This window comes from Protomyctophum parallelum (genome assembly GCF_964188405.1).
Source record: "Protomyctophum parallelum genome assembly, chromosome: 11".
Classification (NCBI taxonomy): domain Eukaryota; kingdom Metazoa; phylum Chordata; class Actinopteri; order Myctophiformes; family Myctophidae; genus Protomyctophum; species Protomyctophum parallelum.
The window spans coordinates 8,067,721-8,081,323 of NC_139707.1; the positions used below are offsets into that span (position 1 = coordinate 8,067,721).

The following is a 13,603-nucleotide window of genomic DNA, read 5'->3' on the forward strand; positions in this document are numbered from 1 at the left end:
CTTCCCTTAATTCTTTCTCATGTTCCCTTTGTGGCTCCAGCACCTCTCTTAAGTTTTTTCAGCGGATGAGCGGTGGTTCTTAGAGAACGTTCATAGAAAACGGCAAGATAAAGTATCGTTTGCTGGTGTCCCTTTAGACGAGAACGGTGTTTTCAGGAGGTGAAAACGCAACAAAGTGAAACCACCTTCCAGAGTGGAAATCTTTTTCCACTTTTATCTGGAGATGGTAGCTGTCTATTAGTGTTGGACAGGTGAAAATGAACCCCACTCACTAGGGGCGTAAAATAAATATTTTATATATAGATAGAATCACGATTCTCATTATATGTTTTTTTGCTGGTTACAGTTACAGGAGATTTAATGTCACTATGTGGTGTGTATGCGTGTGTGTGTGTGTATGAAATGTAAGCTTACCATAATCACAGTAAACAGTATCATATCTTCAGTCATATTCAAGTGATTCCAGTGAGTCACTTCAGTTCAGCAAAGCTGAGGTGTGTTTGTGTGTGTGTGTGTGTGTCACTGTCTAGCTGGCCCTCATTGGCACTCGTTAATATTACTTGCATCAAGGCAATGATGTTGTGTTAATGTGTTTCTGCATCAACTACACCTAATATAGGGTGGTCTTTACACGAGAATGGTGTTCATATAAAACGGCAAAATAAAGTATCGTCCCTTTAGACGAGAACGGTGTTTTCAGGAGGTGAAAACGCAACAAAGTGAAACCACCTTCCAGAGTGGAAATCTTTTTCCACTTTTATCTGGAGATGGTCGCTGTCTAAAAGAGGCATAAGATACCATCAAAGCCAAGAATGTTTACACGACCCTCTCTGGTGTTATATAGTCTTTACTGCCGGGCTAGACTTGGTTGTTAAAGTCCAGAACAAAATTAATTGAGATGAAACTGATTGCAGATTTTTTTTTTTTTTTTCATGAGAATCATTTTTTTAAAAAAGAGAGAATTGTCCGTCTGGGCTTCTGCTGCTGAAGGACCATCACGGCGAGTGAGTGAGAGAAGCCTCTAAGTGGTGCAGCCGGTGGAAAGGCCAGCAGATTGATGATAGCCACTGGGAGCTCTGGGACGAGTGCAGGGCGGGCCGCCTGTCCGCTGGCCTCAGAAGAACACGCGTGTGTGTGTGTGATGAGACGCATGCGTGTGGCCGTGTGTGTGTGTGTGTCAAGGGGCCGCTCCTTAATTGTGCTGCCTGACAGCAGCACACGCCTGTTACACACGCACACACCTCAAAGAGGCCTTTTTTAAAACACCAAAGAGAGGTCTCCATACTTCAGGAAAAGAAAAACTGTGTGGCATGCGTGTCATCTGTCCACGCTGTAGCCCCCCCTCCCCCCCAGGCTCTTGTGTCGTCTGTCTGTATAGCACAGCGCGTCTCTCCACGCGGCGGTCGGTCCCTCTGACCCTTGTGCGGTCGAAGTGAGGCCTCGTCGCGGTCAGGTGCTGTAAACGGCTGTCCTCGTTGACAGACAGAGGGACCTCCCTCCGCGCTCGCTTCTTCTCTCTCTGACAGCGCCGCACGCCACTTCAACACGCTCCTGTTCTCGCCGTATCGTCGTCATGCTCGATAATACCCGTGTGTTGTGCCGAATATAAGACGACTCTGATTATAAGACAACCCCCATTTTTCAAGACTCTTTGTGGGAAAAGAACATTGAATGTCAAATAATCTGGTCCCCGATTATAATACAAGCCCATATTTTAGGATATTTCCATTAACCCATTCTGAACGGGAACCCATTTTGGTGTTAGCATCATGTTATGCTTTAGCTATTGAAAAATAGCAGATCTACAAGCTCATAGCGCGCCACTGAGTGGCGCGATATGAGCTTGTAGGTCTGCTATTTTTGAACGACTTTGAACGACTGACATTTTTAGAATCTGATTTCGGGTCAGAATGGGTTAATCAGACCAGTGTAGTGTCCAGTGGAAACCTCGTATGAATCTGATCTCAGGTCAGAATGGAAAAAACAACCCATAGTCTTATATTCAGGCCAATAGGGTACGTTTACGTTTACGCCTTTTTTGGACACAATTGCCTTTTTATAAATTTTTCCCTGATGAAGACCTACCTAAAGGGTCGAAACTTTGCAATTTTGCCATTAAATAGCTATAGAAACATGTGGATGTTTCTCCTCCTTTGATGCCTTGACGTCCAGCACCTGGCCTAATTACAGACGACGAGATTTGCACACAATCCTCTCTTTGAACTGATCAATTTAATATGAAATATCTACATGTTGAATCAAGCAACTTGATTGTCTGTGGGGCCTGGGACGGCTTAGCGGTCCAGGCAGCTTGGCTGGTAATCCAGCATGACAGTGTGTCGCAGGTTCAATTCCCGATCCCAACGGACTTTGCTGTGTGTCTGTCCCCCCCCCCCCCCCCCCCCCCCCCGTTTCCTGTTTACCTACTATATATCTGTGGTGCACAAGCACGCACAAGTCAGAGTAGACGTAAAAATGACCCCCAGGAGTTTCTCAAAGTGAAATTCCCCTTTTGGTGGGTAAGAACTGCAGAATTTCAGTGCAGATTTTGCTGTGTTGCAGGCGAAGTTTTAATGAGTAGTGACCGGCTGGCTGCTGCCCGTATACAACAACTAATAACCCTTCCTTTATCACAGAGTTTAACCACCTGCCTTGCGTTCCTCCCCTTCCCCTCCCCCCTAAACACACTGCCTCCCACTATTCTTATTAGTCTGTCGTCGTCGGCCCAGGTTAAGGCTGGGATTAGGAGGGTGTAAGCTGAGTCCGCTTGTCTTGAGGAGACGAGGAAGAATCTCTGAGCACCGCTGTCCAAACATACCGGACAGGGCGGGAAGGAGGGAGGGAGGGGGGGGGGGGGGGTTTGGCACGGCACGCCAGGGCGAGTGAAGAAAGACAGTGAGCAGAGAGAGAGATAGAGAGAAAGAAATGGAGAGAAAGGAGAGACAATGCCAGAGGAAAGAAAAGACTGGTAGCGAGTGAAGAGAGAGAGAGAGAGTAGGGAGTGAAGAAGAGGTGCGTGCGTGTGTGTATGTGTGTGGCTGGGGGGGGGGGTTAAGAGGCATTCCTGCACTGTTATTTCAGATGGCGACGCTGATGGGAGACTTAAGGGAGGATATATCACTTAAACCCCACCACGCGCCTCTGCATAGCTCCTCACATGCAGGACGACTGGCAGGCGGGGCCGGGCAGGGCAGGGCAGGGCCGGGCCGGGCCGGGCGGGTCTGGCGCTGTCGCCCCGCAGGCTGGTGTCCTTAATGAGCATCACTCATAATGAATATAGGATACCGTGGAAGCTCGCTAAGCCGTCGGCCTCGTGAAATGAGGGTTCCGTTCGGACGCGCAAAGCGTTCGGATGGCTGAAATAATAGCTTTGAAGAATTATCAGCCCATCTGCTTATTATTGGAAATATGAAACAACAGCGGGCTAATGCAATCAGATGTATTTTAATGAGTTGCTATTTATAGCATAGGTTTGTTACAGTGAGTAGTTGTAGTTTTCTTTTTTTAATATATATATATATGTACCAGTCACATTTTGTCTTTTGCCCAGCTTGCAAAAACATTTTAGTCACCCCTGTTACGTTACGTTCAAGAACTGCTTGGCACAAAGTTGCTGTTACTGCAACGCCGGTTCAACATTTGGCAAAAATAGACTCCGGTCAACAAAGTATAAAGTTCCAAGTGCTTAAAGAATGATGGATTCTTGTATGTGGCCTCCCGCATCCTTGCTGCACCTAGGTCACGCTTCACATTCATTGCTATAAATATTGGGATCTGGCCGGAGAGTGGATTGTTTTTCGTTTGTATGGCCTGGTGTTGAATACGCATTGTGCGTATTGTGGTCCTTGGCATATATATTCATTTCTGCGTGCACGACACGTGCATGTGCCGAGATATAGTACATAAAAGTGTGTACTGGACGGTGGATAATATCCTTCATGTGTGTCTGTCCGTCAGTCAGTCTGTCCTTGTTCAAGTGGAAAACAGAGGCGGACATTTGGCGAGGCATTGAGAATCTGCTGCCTGCCTGGGTTAACTTTGGGTTGGTGTGCTTCAGCAAGGTGGAAGGTTTTGCTTTATTGTTACATCTTGTGTACAGGTACAGTACGTAAGAGTAAAACGTATTTTCAGCAGCATAGTTAACATAACATCAATTCAAACATCAACCACAGCTAGCACAGAAAACAAAGGGATAGTATAAAGAGTGCAAGAAAGAGAAAACGACGACAAAAAAAAAGAGTAACATATACATGTGCATGTTTACTCTGTAGTAGCAAGGTTAGGTAAAAAATAGCCAAAAATAGTTTAGAAAGGTGTGATTCGAGACTATGTTCCATATACAACAGGTTGAGTTTAGAAAGGTGCAGTTCCAGCATAATAGCACTACGGTGTGATTACATGTTTTTCGGGCCAGTCGCCCCGTATCGCGTGTCCGTATTTTTGTCTATTTTAGGCCGGTTGAATACTTCTGTCTGTCCGTCCTTCTGTCCATGTATCTATCTATCTGTCAGTCAGTCAGTCAGTCTGTCAGTCTGTTTTTCCGTCGGAAAAGTCACCGGCGCGCTGTGTCAGTTATTCCTACGCCTGTTGGAAGGAGTGGGACGGTAGCAGGTGATGTCTTTTTAAAAAACAGCCCCCCAAACCACAGCCACATGTCCTAGTCACTCCACGCCACTCATTACTCATCCTGCAGGCATGCACACACACACACACACACACACACACACACACACACACACACACACACACACACACACACACACACGCGCACGCGCGCACGTACACACACGTACACGTACCAGAGCCATTGTTGTTGGATGGCAGACGTTCAACTCCGTAAACAGTAGTTTTATGCCAGAGTTCAAACAGGACCCTGACATTTTTACTCCAGTCTGGGAAGCAAGCATCATTTTTCTCACTGTCTGTCTGCCTTTCCCCCAGCCTGCCCCCCAGTCTGTCTGTCTGTCTGTCTGCCCCCCAGCATGCAGGCTTGGTGTTGTCTGTCTGTCTGTCCCTTCCCCCCCATCTACACAGTCTTCCGATATCCTCTCACTCGCTTGTGGATGTGACCAGAAATTGATTCATCTCTGTGTTAATTTCGTTGACTCAGACTATGATTTTGTTTTTGTTTTTGCTACCCTTTTTCACAAAATACATTTTGGTCGATCAACTATAGATTTAGCCAACTAAAATCGTATGATATTTAGGCATATTTAGGCTAAACTTGTGATATTTAAACTAAATGTAATTGTATTCAAAAGACTACACAAGACTAAAACTAAGCATTATTTTGATTTGAAATTACCACTGATTCGTTTACTGTTAATTATTATTTTAAGTTCAGTGTTCAAAAATTGTATATTATATTATTCAGTTCTACCTTTGACTTATTGTATATAAATGTTTTACTTATTGCATATTTGTAATTATTTTAATTTTATGTTTTGTTTTGTATTTGATCTCTGCACATGGGCATTACACTCCCAGCAATGACTGCTACTGACTGTATTGTTGTGTGGCTACAGTATATAAATAAGGAAAGACTAACTTGAACTTTAAAATCAAATACCAAGGGATAGAAGGTGTTGAATAAGGCTATAAAAAGTAAACACCCCCTTAAGATGCTTAAAGGACAACTTTAGTTTTTTTTTTCAACCAAGGTTCATGTTTTAGGGTGTTATTAGAGAAAGTAAAAGATGAGTTTTCTTTTTCCATTTGCTGCTTTCTTTCGTTTTAAGGATTTTAGCTGTTTTGTACAGGGGGGCGGTGGCATTCGAGCATGGTGCTAAATATGTATTTTTTTACTAAATATTATGGAGATTTTTTTTTAATTATTACTTACTATAGTCCTAATAAACCCCAGGAAATTACATCTGGCCACAAATAAATCACAGGATCTACTGAATGTGAAGGTAGCCTACTGGGGGGAAGCCACACTGTGTGTCATAGGCTCAATGTCAGTTTGACACATTCAGTAGAACTCGTCATGTTTTGTGGCCAGATGAAGTTTACTGGGGTTTATTAGGACTATAGTAAATAATTAAAAAATAAATCGCTATAAAATGTTGTAAAAAAATACATATTTAGCCCCATGCTCAAATGCCCCCGCCCCCTATCAAAAACAGCTCAAATTCCTAAAACGAAAGAAAGCAGCAAATTAAAAAAAAAATAACACTCATCTTTTAGTTTCTCTAATAACAACCTAAAACATGAACCTTGGTTGAAAAAAAACTAAAGTTGTCCTTTAACACTTTTTATGTGCCAGGAACTTTTCAAAAAGAATGGTGCTAGATTGCCCAGCAGATGAGGCATATTTTACTCTGAAAAGTCCCGCCTTCCATTTCCCCCCCAAAACCGGGAGGTATAATGTTCCATTACTACCTCGCGCTAATAAGTCTGATCTCTCTTTAGAAACAAGATGCTTTGTGTGCTTTGAGTTAGGACAGAACATCGGCGTTCTGATCGAAAACCATGGAGAGCGCCGTAGATTCAGAGACAATAGCTAGTTTTGTCGGCCCGTAAACAAGGAAGTGAATGGCTGTGTGCATGCGCAAAACATGTCCGGGAGTTCTGAGGAATGTGTTGCCTAGCAACGGCCGCTGTAAAAAATAATAATAAATATATAATATTAAATATATAATATCGCTAAAATCTAAATATTTTAGCGACCGGGTAAAAAAAGGACCAAAAAGACGTGTCTAGGTGTCCTGGGCCTCCTGCGGAGAAAGACGTGTGGGGATGTCTTGGGGATGTCTTGGGAACAATCTGTTTTAACAAAACCAGCTCAGCTCTTGACACAAGAGAAAGTCCTTGACTAATCCAACCGTGCAAACTCCGTCTTATCCATCAGTCTGTGTCTTAACCCTCCATTCTGAGAGCTTCTCAAGAGTTCTGCTGTTGGTCCACGGCTATTTTTAACGAGCTCATAAAGCTGCGGCTCTCACGCGCACACACACACACACACACACACACACAGACATGCACGCACACACAGGCACGCACGCAGACAGGTGCCAACTTTTGTGCTGAAAAGTGTGTGTGCACGCTCGCATTGGGAGTGACTGTGGGTCCGTTCTAGAGGAATGCATAGGCTCGCTGGCCCATGATGCCGATGCCTGGCTTTGAACTGACATTCCTGTGGGAGTTTCCTCATACTGGCCTTCTGCTGTCACAAAGCCAAGGCTGAGAGACATGAGGAGAGAGAGAGAGAGAGAGAGAGACGGGTGGGGGGGATTTTATGAACAAAAATTGGGACAAAGGATTTTACTGTGAAGGAAGAATCGCAATTGGCCAATTAAAGAGAGAGCTTATTTTCTTTTTTCCAAAGACTGCACGGAGAGAGTCCTGTGGGGGGGTCCAGTGAAAGAGAGAGAGAGAGAGAGGTCAATGAGGGAGAACAGAGATGTAGACTGGCTACAGAACGAGAGGGGGAGCTTTGTACAGGAGACTCTGGAAGAGAATCTCAAGATTCTGTAGAGCAGAGAGCAGAAAAAATATCGTTTGGATTGGCTAAGCGGCAAGAATGTGATTCTACAGTAACCCAAGAGAGAGTGTGAGAGGTGTGTGTGTGGTGTGTGTGTGTGTGTGTGTGTGTGTGTGTGTGTGTGTGTGTGTGTGTGTGTGTGTGTGTGTGTGTGTGTGTCGTCGTGGATGAGGAGGAATTGGTGTTGTTTGGGGCAACAAACGAGACGTTTGATTGGCTGAGAAGAGCGGAGAAGTACAGAAGTTGTGTTTGTTGTGGGTTTTGTGTGGGAGTGATCCAAGAGGGAGTCACCGCCATTGGTCGAGAGGAGGGAGAGAGACCCCCCCCAATCGGTTGAGGAGGGTGTGTGTGTGAGCGCGTGTGTGTGCGTACTTGCGTGTGTGTGTGCATGCATTTGTGTGTGATGTGGCTTTGTAAGAAGTCTTGACCACGTCTGGACAATGATAGGCTGAGAGCTGCATGTGGCTCAGCCGAGCAGAGAGAGTGTCTTTGTGGCATTTATTTAAAAAGGACAGAGAGGAGAAGACGAGAAAGTGAACAACCGTACTGTAGTAGACGTACGGAAGTATAGAGACAGAGAGAGAGAGAGAGGTGAGCGAGAGGACAGTGACTCAGAGGGCGAGAGAGAGAGAGAGAGAGAGAGAGAGAGTCTTGCTTTGTCTGAGAGGGTGAAAAAGAGGTTGCGAGACGTGGTGGTAGAGGAAAGTGTGGTAGAGAGAGAGGGAGACAGCTGATGAGAAAGGGCGAGAGACATATACTGTAAGGAAGGCAGCGCACAAAACTCCAGCGGAGGAGGAAGAGGAGGAGGAGGAGGAGGCATTTATTGGAGAGGGTGAGAGCCAGGGCAGAGAAAGAGAGAGCGAGAGAGAGAGAGAGAGAGAGAAGCTGCTGAGTGACTAACAACAAGATACCCACGGCCAGCCACACCAGAGGAGACCAAAATACACAGCCAGAACACAGCTTATAGTGCCAGTGAGCTCGCTCGTGTGTGTGTGTGTGTGTGTGTGCGTGTACGCTGCCCCTCCCCTCTCCTCCTCCTCCTCCTCCTAATCTCTCCCTCCATGCTGCCGTTGGCCTTAACGTGTGGCGGGTCACTGGGGCGCCACTACATCGCCATGTTCGAGTCCACGCAGAACGTGACGCTCAAGCCCACGGAGCTGTGGAGAGAGGCGCTGCTGGACACACGCGTCATGGACCTCTTCTTCACCGTGAGTACCGCACTCCATCTGTCCGCCCGTCTTCCATCTGAAAAGGGCCTTTAGAATTAGGGATGGAGCTCGTACATTTTGTATTGATAATGAGCACCTTATCCAACAGGCTTATCGAGCATTTTCTATTATTTAGTGGAAACGCGGGAGACGACAATAAATTCTGATTACATTTTTTACTAGCGCCTTCAAATTCAGTACTTTTCCAACAGACGGAAGGCAATTGACCTTTTTACTTTTGGAAAATAATATTGAAGAAATGAACTGGTCAATGTGAGTGTGTGCCATCATGTTAAAAGCTTAATTTTGTTTACCCGGGCAGCGCTGGTTGGCAGGTATCAATACACTTTTAGACCGACAGGTTTGTGCCAGCGTGGGTGATTTGATTTATTTCTTGATTGCCTCTTGTCTTGATTGTTTAACCCATTCTGACCGGGCACCCATTTTGGTGTCAGCATCATGTTATGCTTTAGCTATTTAAAAATAGCAGATCTACAAGCTCATATCGCGCCACCGAGTGGCGCGATACGAGCTTGTAGGTCTGCTATTTTTGAAAAATCGAAGAGCGACTGACATTTTTAGAATCTGATCTCAGGTCAGAATGGGTTAATCATGGACCGCTATGCTCGATAACGGGCTTGATTAAGCCCAGAGCTTATTGATAACGGGTACTCAATAAGCTTGTTATCGGGTTTGGTTGTGTATCGGGTTTCGAGCTCCATCCCTATAAGACCTGAGACAATCTGTCTTCTAAATCATGACAGTTTTCAGAAAAAAACTATATCAGTGGTTCTGGAACCCCCAGAATTATTTGTATTTGGCCGTCAAACCCATGTCAATACATGTTGTTCCAGGGTAGACGTCCCCCTACAGAAGCTACGATTTGAGTTAAAAAATATTTGCTGTGAAAGAATATATATTCCAAAAAAATTCAAAAAGATCAGATCTACAGTATAAGCTCATGTCTGTTCATCTGTGTCGCTTATCAGTCTGTTTCTGTCTTTCTGTCCAGCTATTTATGGCTATTCGTTCCATCTGTCTATCCAAGCGTCTCTCTCTGTCTAACCCTTCACTGTGACTACTCTCCATCCATCCGTCTGTCTGTTTATCTCTGTCCTTCTTTCTATACATTTGTTTGTATATATATATTTTTGCAGTCTATACAGTATCTGTCTGTCTGGCAATCTGTCCATCTGACTGGTATAATTTCTCTTTGTTCCCTGGTCCATTGTCATTGCATTTGTCCTCCACTGTAATGCCATTGGATCATCTTCCATATTTCCATATTGTTCTTTAGCCTCTTTAGTCCTTCTCTCTTAATCACAATGCCTTTTAAACAATTTATTCTAATCTTTACCATTAATGGTTTACTTTATTTACGATGAAGAAAGGCAGACACAGTGGGACTACAAGTTGAGTTGAGTTGAGGGGGGGGGGGGGGGGGCAAGCAATCTCATTTGAACTCGTTTCTTTTTTCTACAAACTGTTTTCAAGCTGTTTTTTTTTAACTACATCATTAAGTTGATTTATACAGGTTCCGTCTTTGTTGTTGTTGCGTTATGATATCCAGAGGACAGCCCCAGTGAAATGATTGTGTATTTTTGTAGTCGACTTGTGTATTTAAAGAGAGGTGAGCCAGCCCACGCTGGCCTAGCTTACGGTGTGGAACAAACTGCTCACCTCTCTCTCTCTCTCTCTCTCTCTCTCTCTTTCTCTCTCTCTCCCTCAGCATCCATCCAACCTCTCTCTGCCAAATTCTTGCACTATACTGCTTTAGCCATTTTCTCTGTGCTGCCAAATACGGCTCCGTTAACCCCCCCCCCCCTTTAGGCTCTCTCAACTTCTCCACTGTCGAAAGAATATTCCTCCTCCGTCACCCATACCCAGCTAGTTAATGACAAATAACTGCTCCATCACTTGAGTCCCTGATTGCAAACGGTAAAATACTGCTCCAAGGGTAGTGATGTTATTTGGTTAAAACTAAAAGGTTCAGGAGAGAGTAGCCATTTATCAGCTTCATTTTTTATAGTGTTCCATTTCCACATTTTTAAGTCATCGCTTACATGAAAATGCTTTTTCTGTTTAATAAGAAGCTGAGGAGAGTTGGAGACTCCTGTTACTGAACAAACACACATATCAACGAGTACTTCTATCACGATATAGAGCTTTTTAACACTTATTTTAACCAAAGACGAGCTTACCCTAGTACCCTACCTTCAAGCCCATATCTGGTTCCTAGAACATTATACTCTGATGTCTTCCCACACACAGTGTCATGAACTATGCAAAATCTGCACAGATAACACAGCTGTGTTATCGCGTTTATTTGATTCTGATTGAGAAGGTCAAAGTTACACCCAGAGGAAACCCAGTACAGAACAGCCCATTCTTTACTCACGGTAGTGTTGATTTGGACAGCAAATCTGTTTTAGTCGTAGTCGCAAACCTGTATAAATGTGACGCATTGTGAGCTTGTAGATCTGCTATTTTCGAAATATATTTATATTTATATACTTGAAAACATAAACATGGGACATTCTGCATATTGCATAATGAGTACTTTAACGTTTTGGTTCTTCAACTACATTTTGATGATTTACTCAAGTCCATTTATAATTTTTCTTGTAATGGAGTACTTCTACATTGCAGTATTGACACTTTTACTGAAGTAAAACATGTTAGTACTTTTTCCACCACCTTTATCCTAACGCTTGGTCCACCGTACGGACTCCAACACACAGTTCACAACGTGAGGGAGCAGAGCGTGCTCAGTGATTGGTCCTCAGCGTGAGGGAGCAGAGCGTGCTCAGTGATTGGTTCTCAGCGTGAGGGAGCAGAGCGTGCTCAGTGATTGGTTCTCAGCGTGAGGGAGCAGAGCGTGCTCAGTGATTGGTTCTCAGCGTGAGGGAGCAGAGCGTGCTCAGTGATTGGTCCTCAGCGTGAGGGAGCAGAGCGTGCTCAGTGATTGGTTCTCAGCGTGAGGGAGCAGAGCGTGCTCAGTGATTGGTTCTCAGCGTGAGGGAGCAGAGCGTGCTCAGTGATTGGTCCTCAGCGTGAGGGAGCAGAGCGTGCTCAGTGATTGGTCCTCAGCGTGAGGGAGCAGAGCGTGCTCAGTGATTGGTTCTCAGCGTGAGGGAGCAGAGCGTGCTCAGTGATTGGTCCTCAGCGTGAGGGAGCAGAGCGTGCTCAGTGATTGCTTTCACCTCTGGAACCAATTTAAAGATATTTTTTTTGCGGCTTACGCCTTTTATTGATTTTTTTTTTTTTAAGGGACAGATAGTAGGCTGACAGGAAACGGGAGAGAGATGGGGGGATGACATGCAGTAAAGGCCGTGTCGGGTCCGGGAGTCGAACCCGCGGCACACCGCGACTGGATCACCAGTCCGGTGCCCAGACCGTTACGCTACGGCCTGGGCCTGGAACCAATTTAGTTGCTGAGGGAGATATTAGCCAAAACTCGGTGCACGCTGGCTGGGATTGTAATCTGTCGCCACGACAACCCCAGATAATTCCATCAGGAAGCAGTGGGAGCTAATGAGGTCTCGGGGAGTTCAGTGTGCTGTAACTCACAGTTATGACTGGATGTGGACCATTTTCATACCAAAGGTCCATTATTTATTCACCATTTGATGACATTTAGGCCTCTCAGACCCAAAACGTAAGAATATTTGTCGTTGGATAAGTTTTGTGCAGTTCCATGCTGTATTGATGTTGATACCATTAGGAGAGATGACAGGCAAACGTTGATAAAATAACAATTCTTCTACATTCTCTCTAAATGTGTGGACATCTTGTAAATTAAGCGATGCAGATGTTTAATATAATTTAACTCGAGAGCATAACATTAAACCAAATTGACTTGAGAGGTGAGGGTCAATTTGGTTTCATTTTATGCTCAAGAGTTAAACATCTATAAGGACGGTCCATTTGGTTACCTCTCCATATAACTGGGGACCACCTGGAACCCCCTCAAGGACCACTGGTGGTCCCCGGACCACTTGTTGAAAACCACTGCTGTAGACCCATGCACGCACACACACACACACACACAGACACACACACACACACACACACACACACACACACACACACACACACACACACGCAGAGAGAATGGTAGACATAGCTAAAGGAACAATCTTGTGTAATTCATAGATAGATTCAGATTCTTATCTATGTTCCCATTCGGAGCGGCTGTGGAGCAGGTTGTCCAGTGATCCGTGGGTCGGCGGTGATTTGCGGCTCATTCCTCTAAACGATAATGATCCTCTGGTACAAAATGTAAGTTTTGGGTGGATTAAATAACAATCGAAGCACCCGTTACATAGCGACAATAATTCACTTCCTCACTCTCGGCTTCTCCGAGTGAAACGGACACCAGATGGGGGTGTTGGCGGTCAATGAGTTAACCCATTCTGAACCCATTTTGGTGTCAGCATCATGTTATGCTTTAGCTATTGAAAAATAGCAGATCTACAAGCTCATATCGCGCCACCGAGTGGCGCGATACGAGCTTGTAGGTCTGCTATTTTTTTAAAATCAAAGAGCGACTGACATTTTTAGAATCTGATCTCAGGTCAGAATGGGTTCATCAGACCAGTGTGTGTCCAGTGGAAACCTCGTATGAATCTGATCTCAGGTCAGAATGGGTTAAGCACAGCATAACGGAGTGAACTTCTGTTCATTTATAACGTGTACTTCTCACCCGGGTGAAGCGGTTTTCATTTTGTTGCGTCCGTGGTTGATGTAAGGAATCCAATCACGCTGCGTGCCTATTTGTTAAAGGTCAACTTTAGTTTTTTTCAACCAAGGTTCATGTTTTAGGTTGTTATTAGAGAAACTAAAAGGTGAGTGTTCATTTTCTTTCATTTGCTGCTTTCTTTCGTTTTAGGGATTTTAGCAGTTTTTGACA

The 13,603-nt window shown here is 44.7% G+C and overlaps 1 protein-coding gene across 1 annotated transcript in view; it reads left to right on the forward strand.

The window, feature by feature from the left end:
• Nucleotides 1-13,603, forward strand: part of xpo4 (exportin 4) — a 98,599-nt gene that overhangs the window by 20,153 nt on the left and 64,843 nt on the right. Inside the window, 1 exon segment of the mRNA XM_083777460.1 lies at nucleotides 8,578-8,691. Within this exon segment, the coding sequence (XP_083633586.1) occupies nucleotides 8,578-8,691 (114 nt within the window).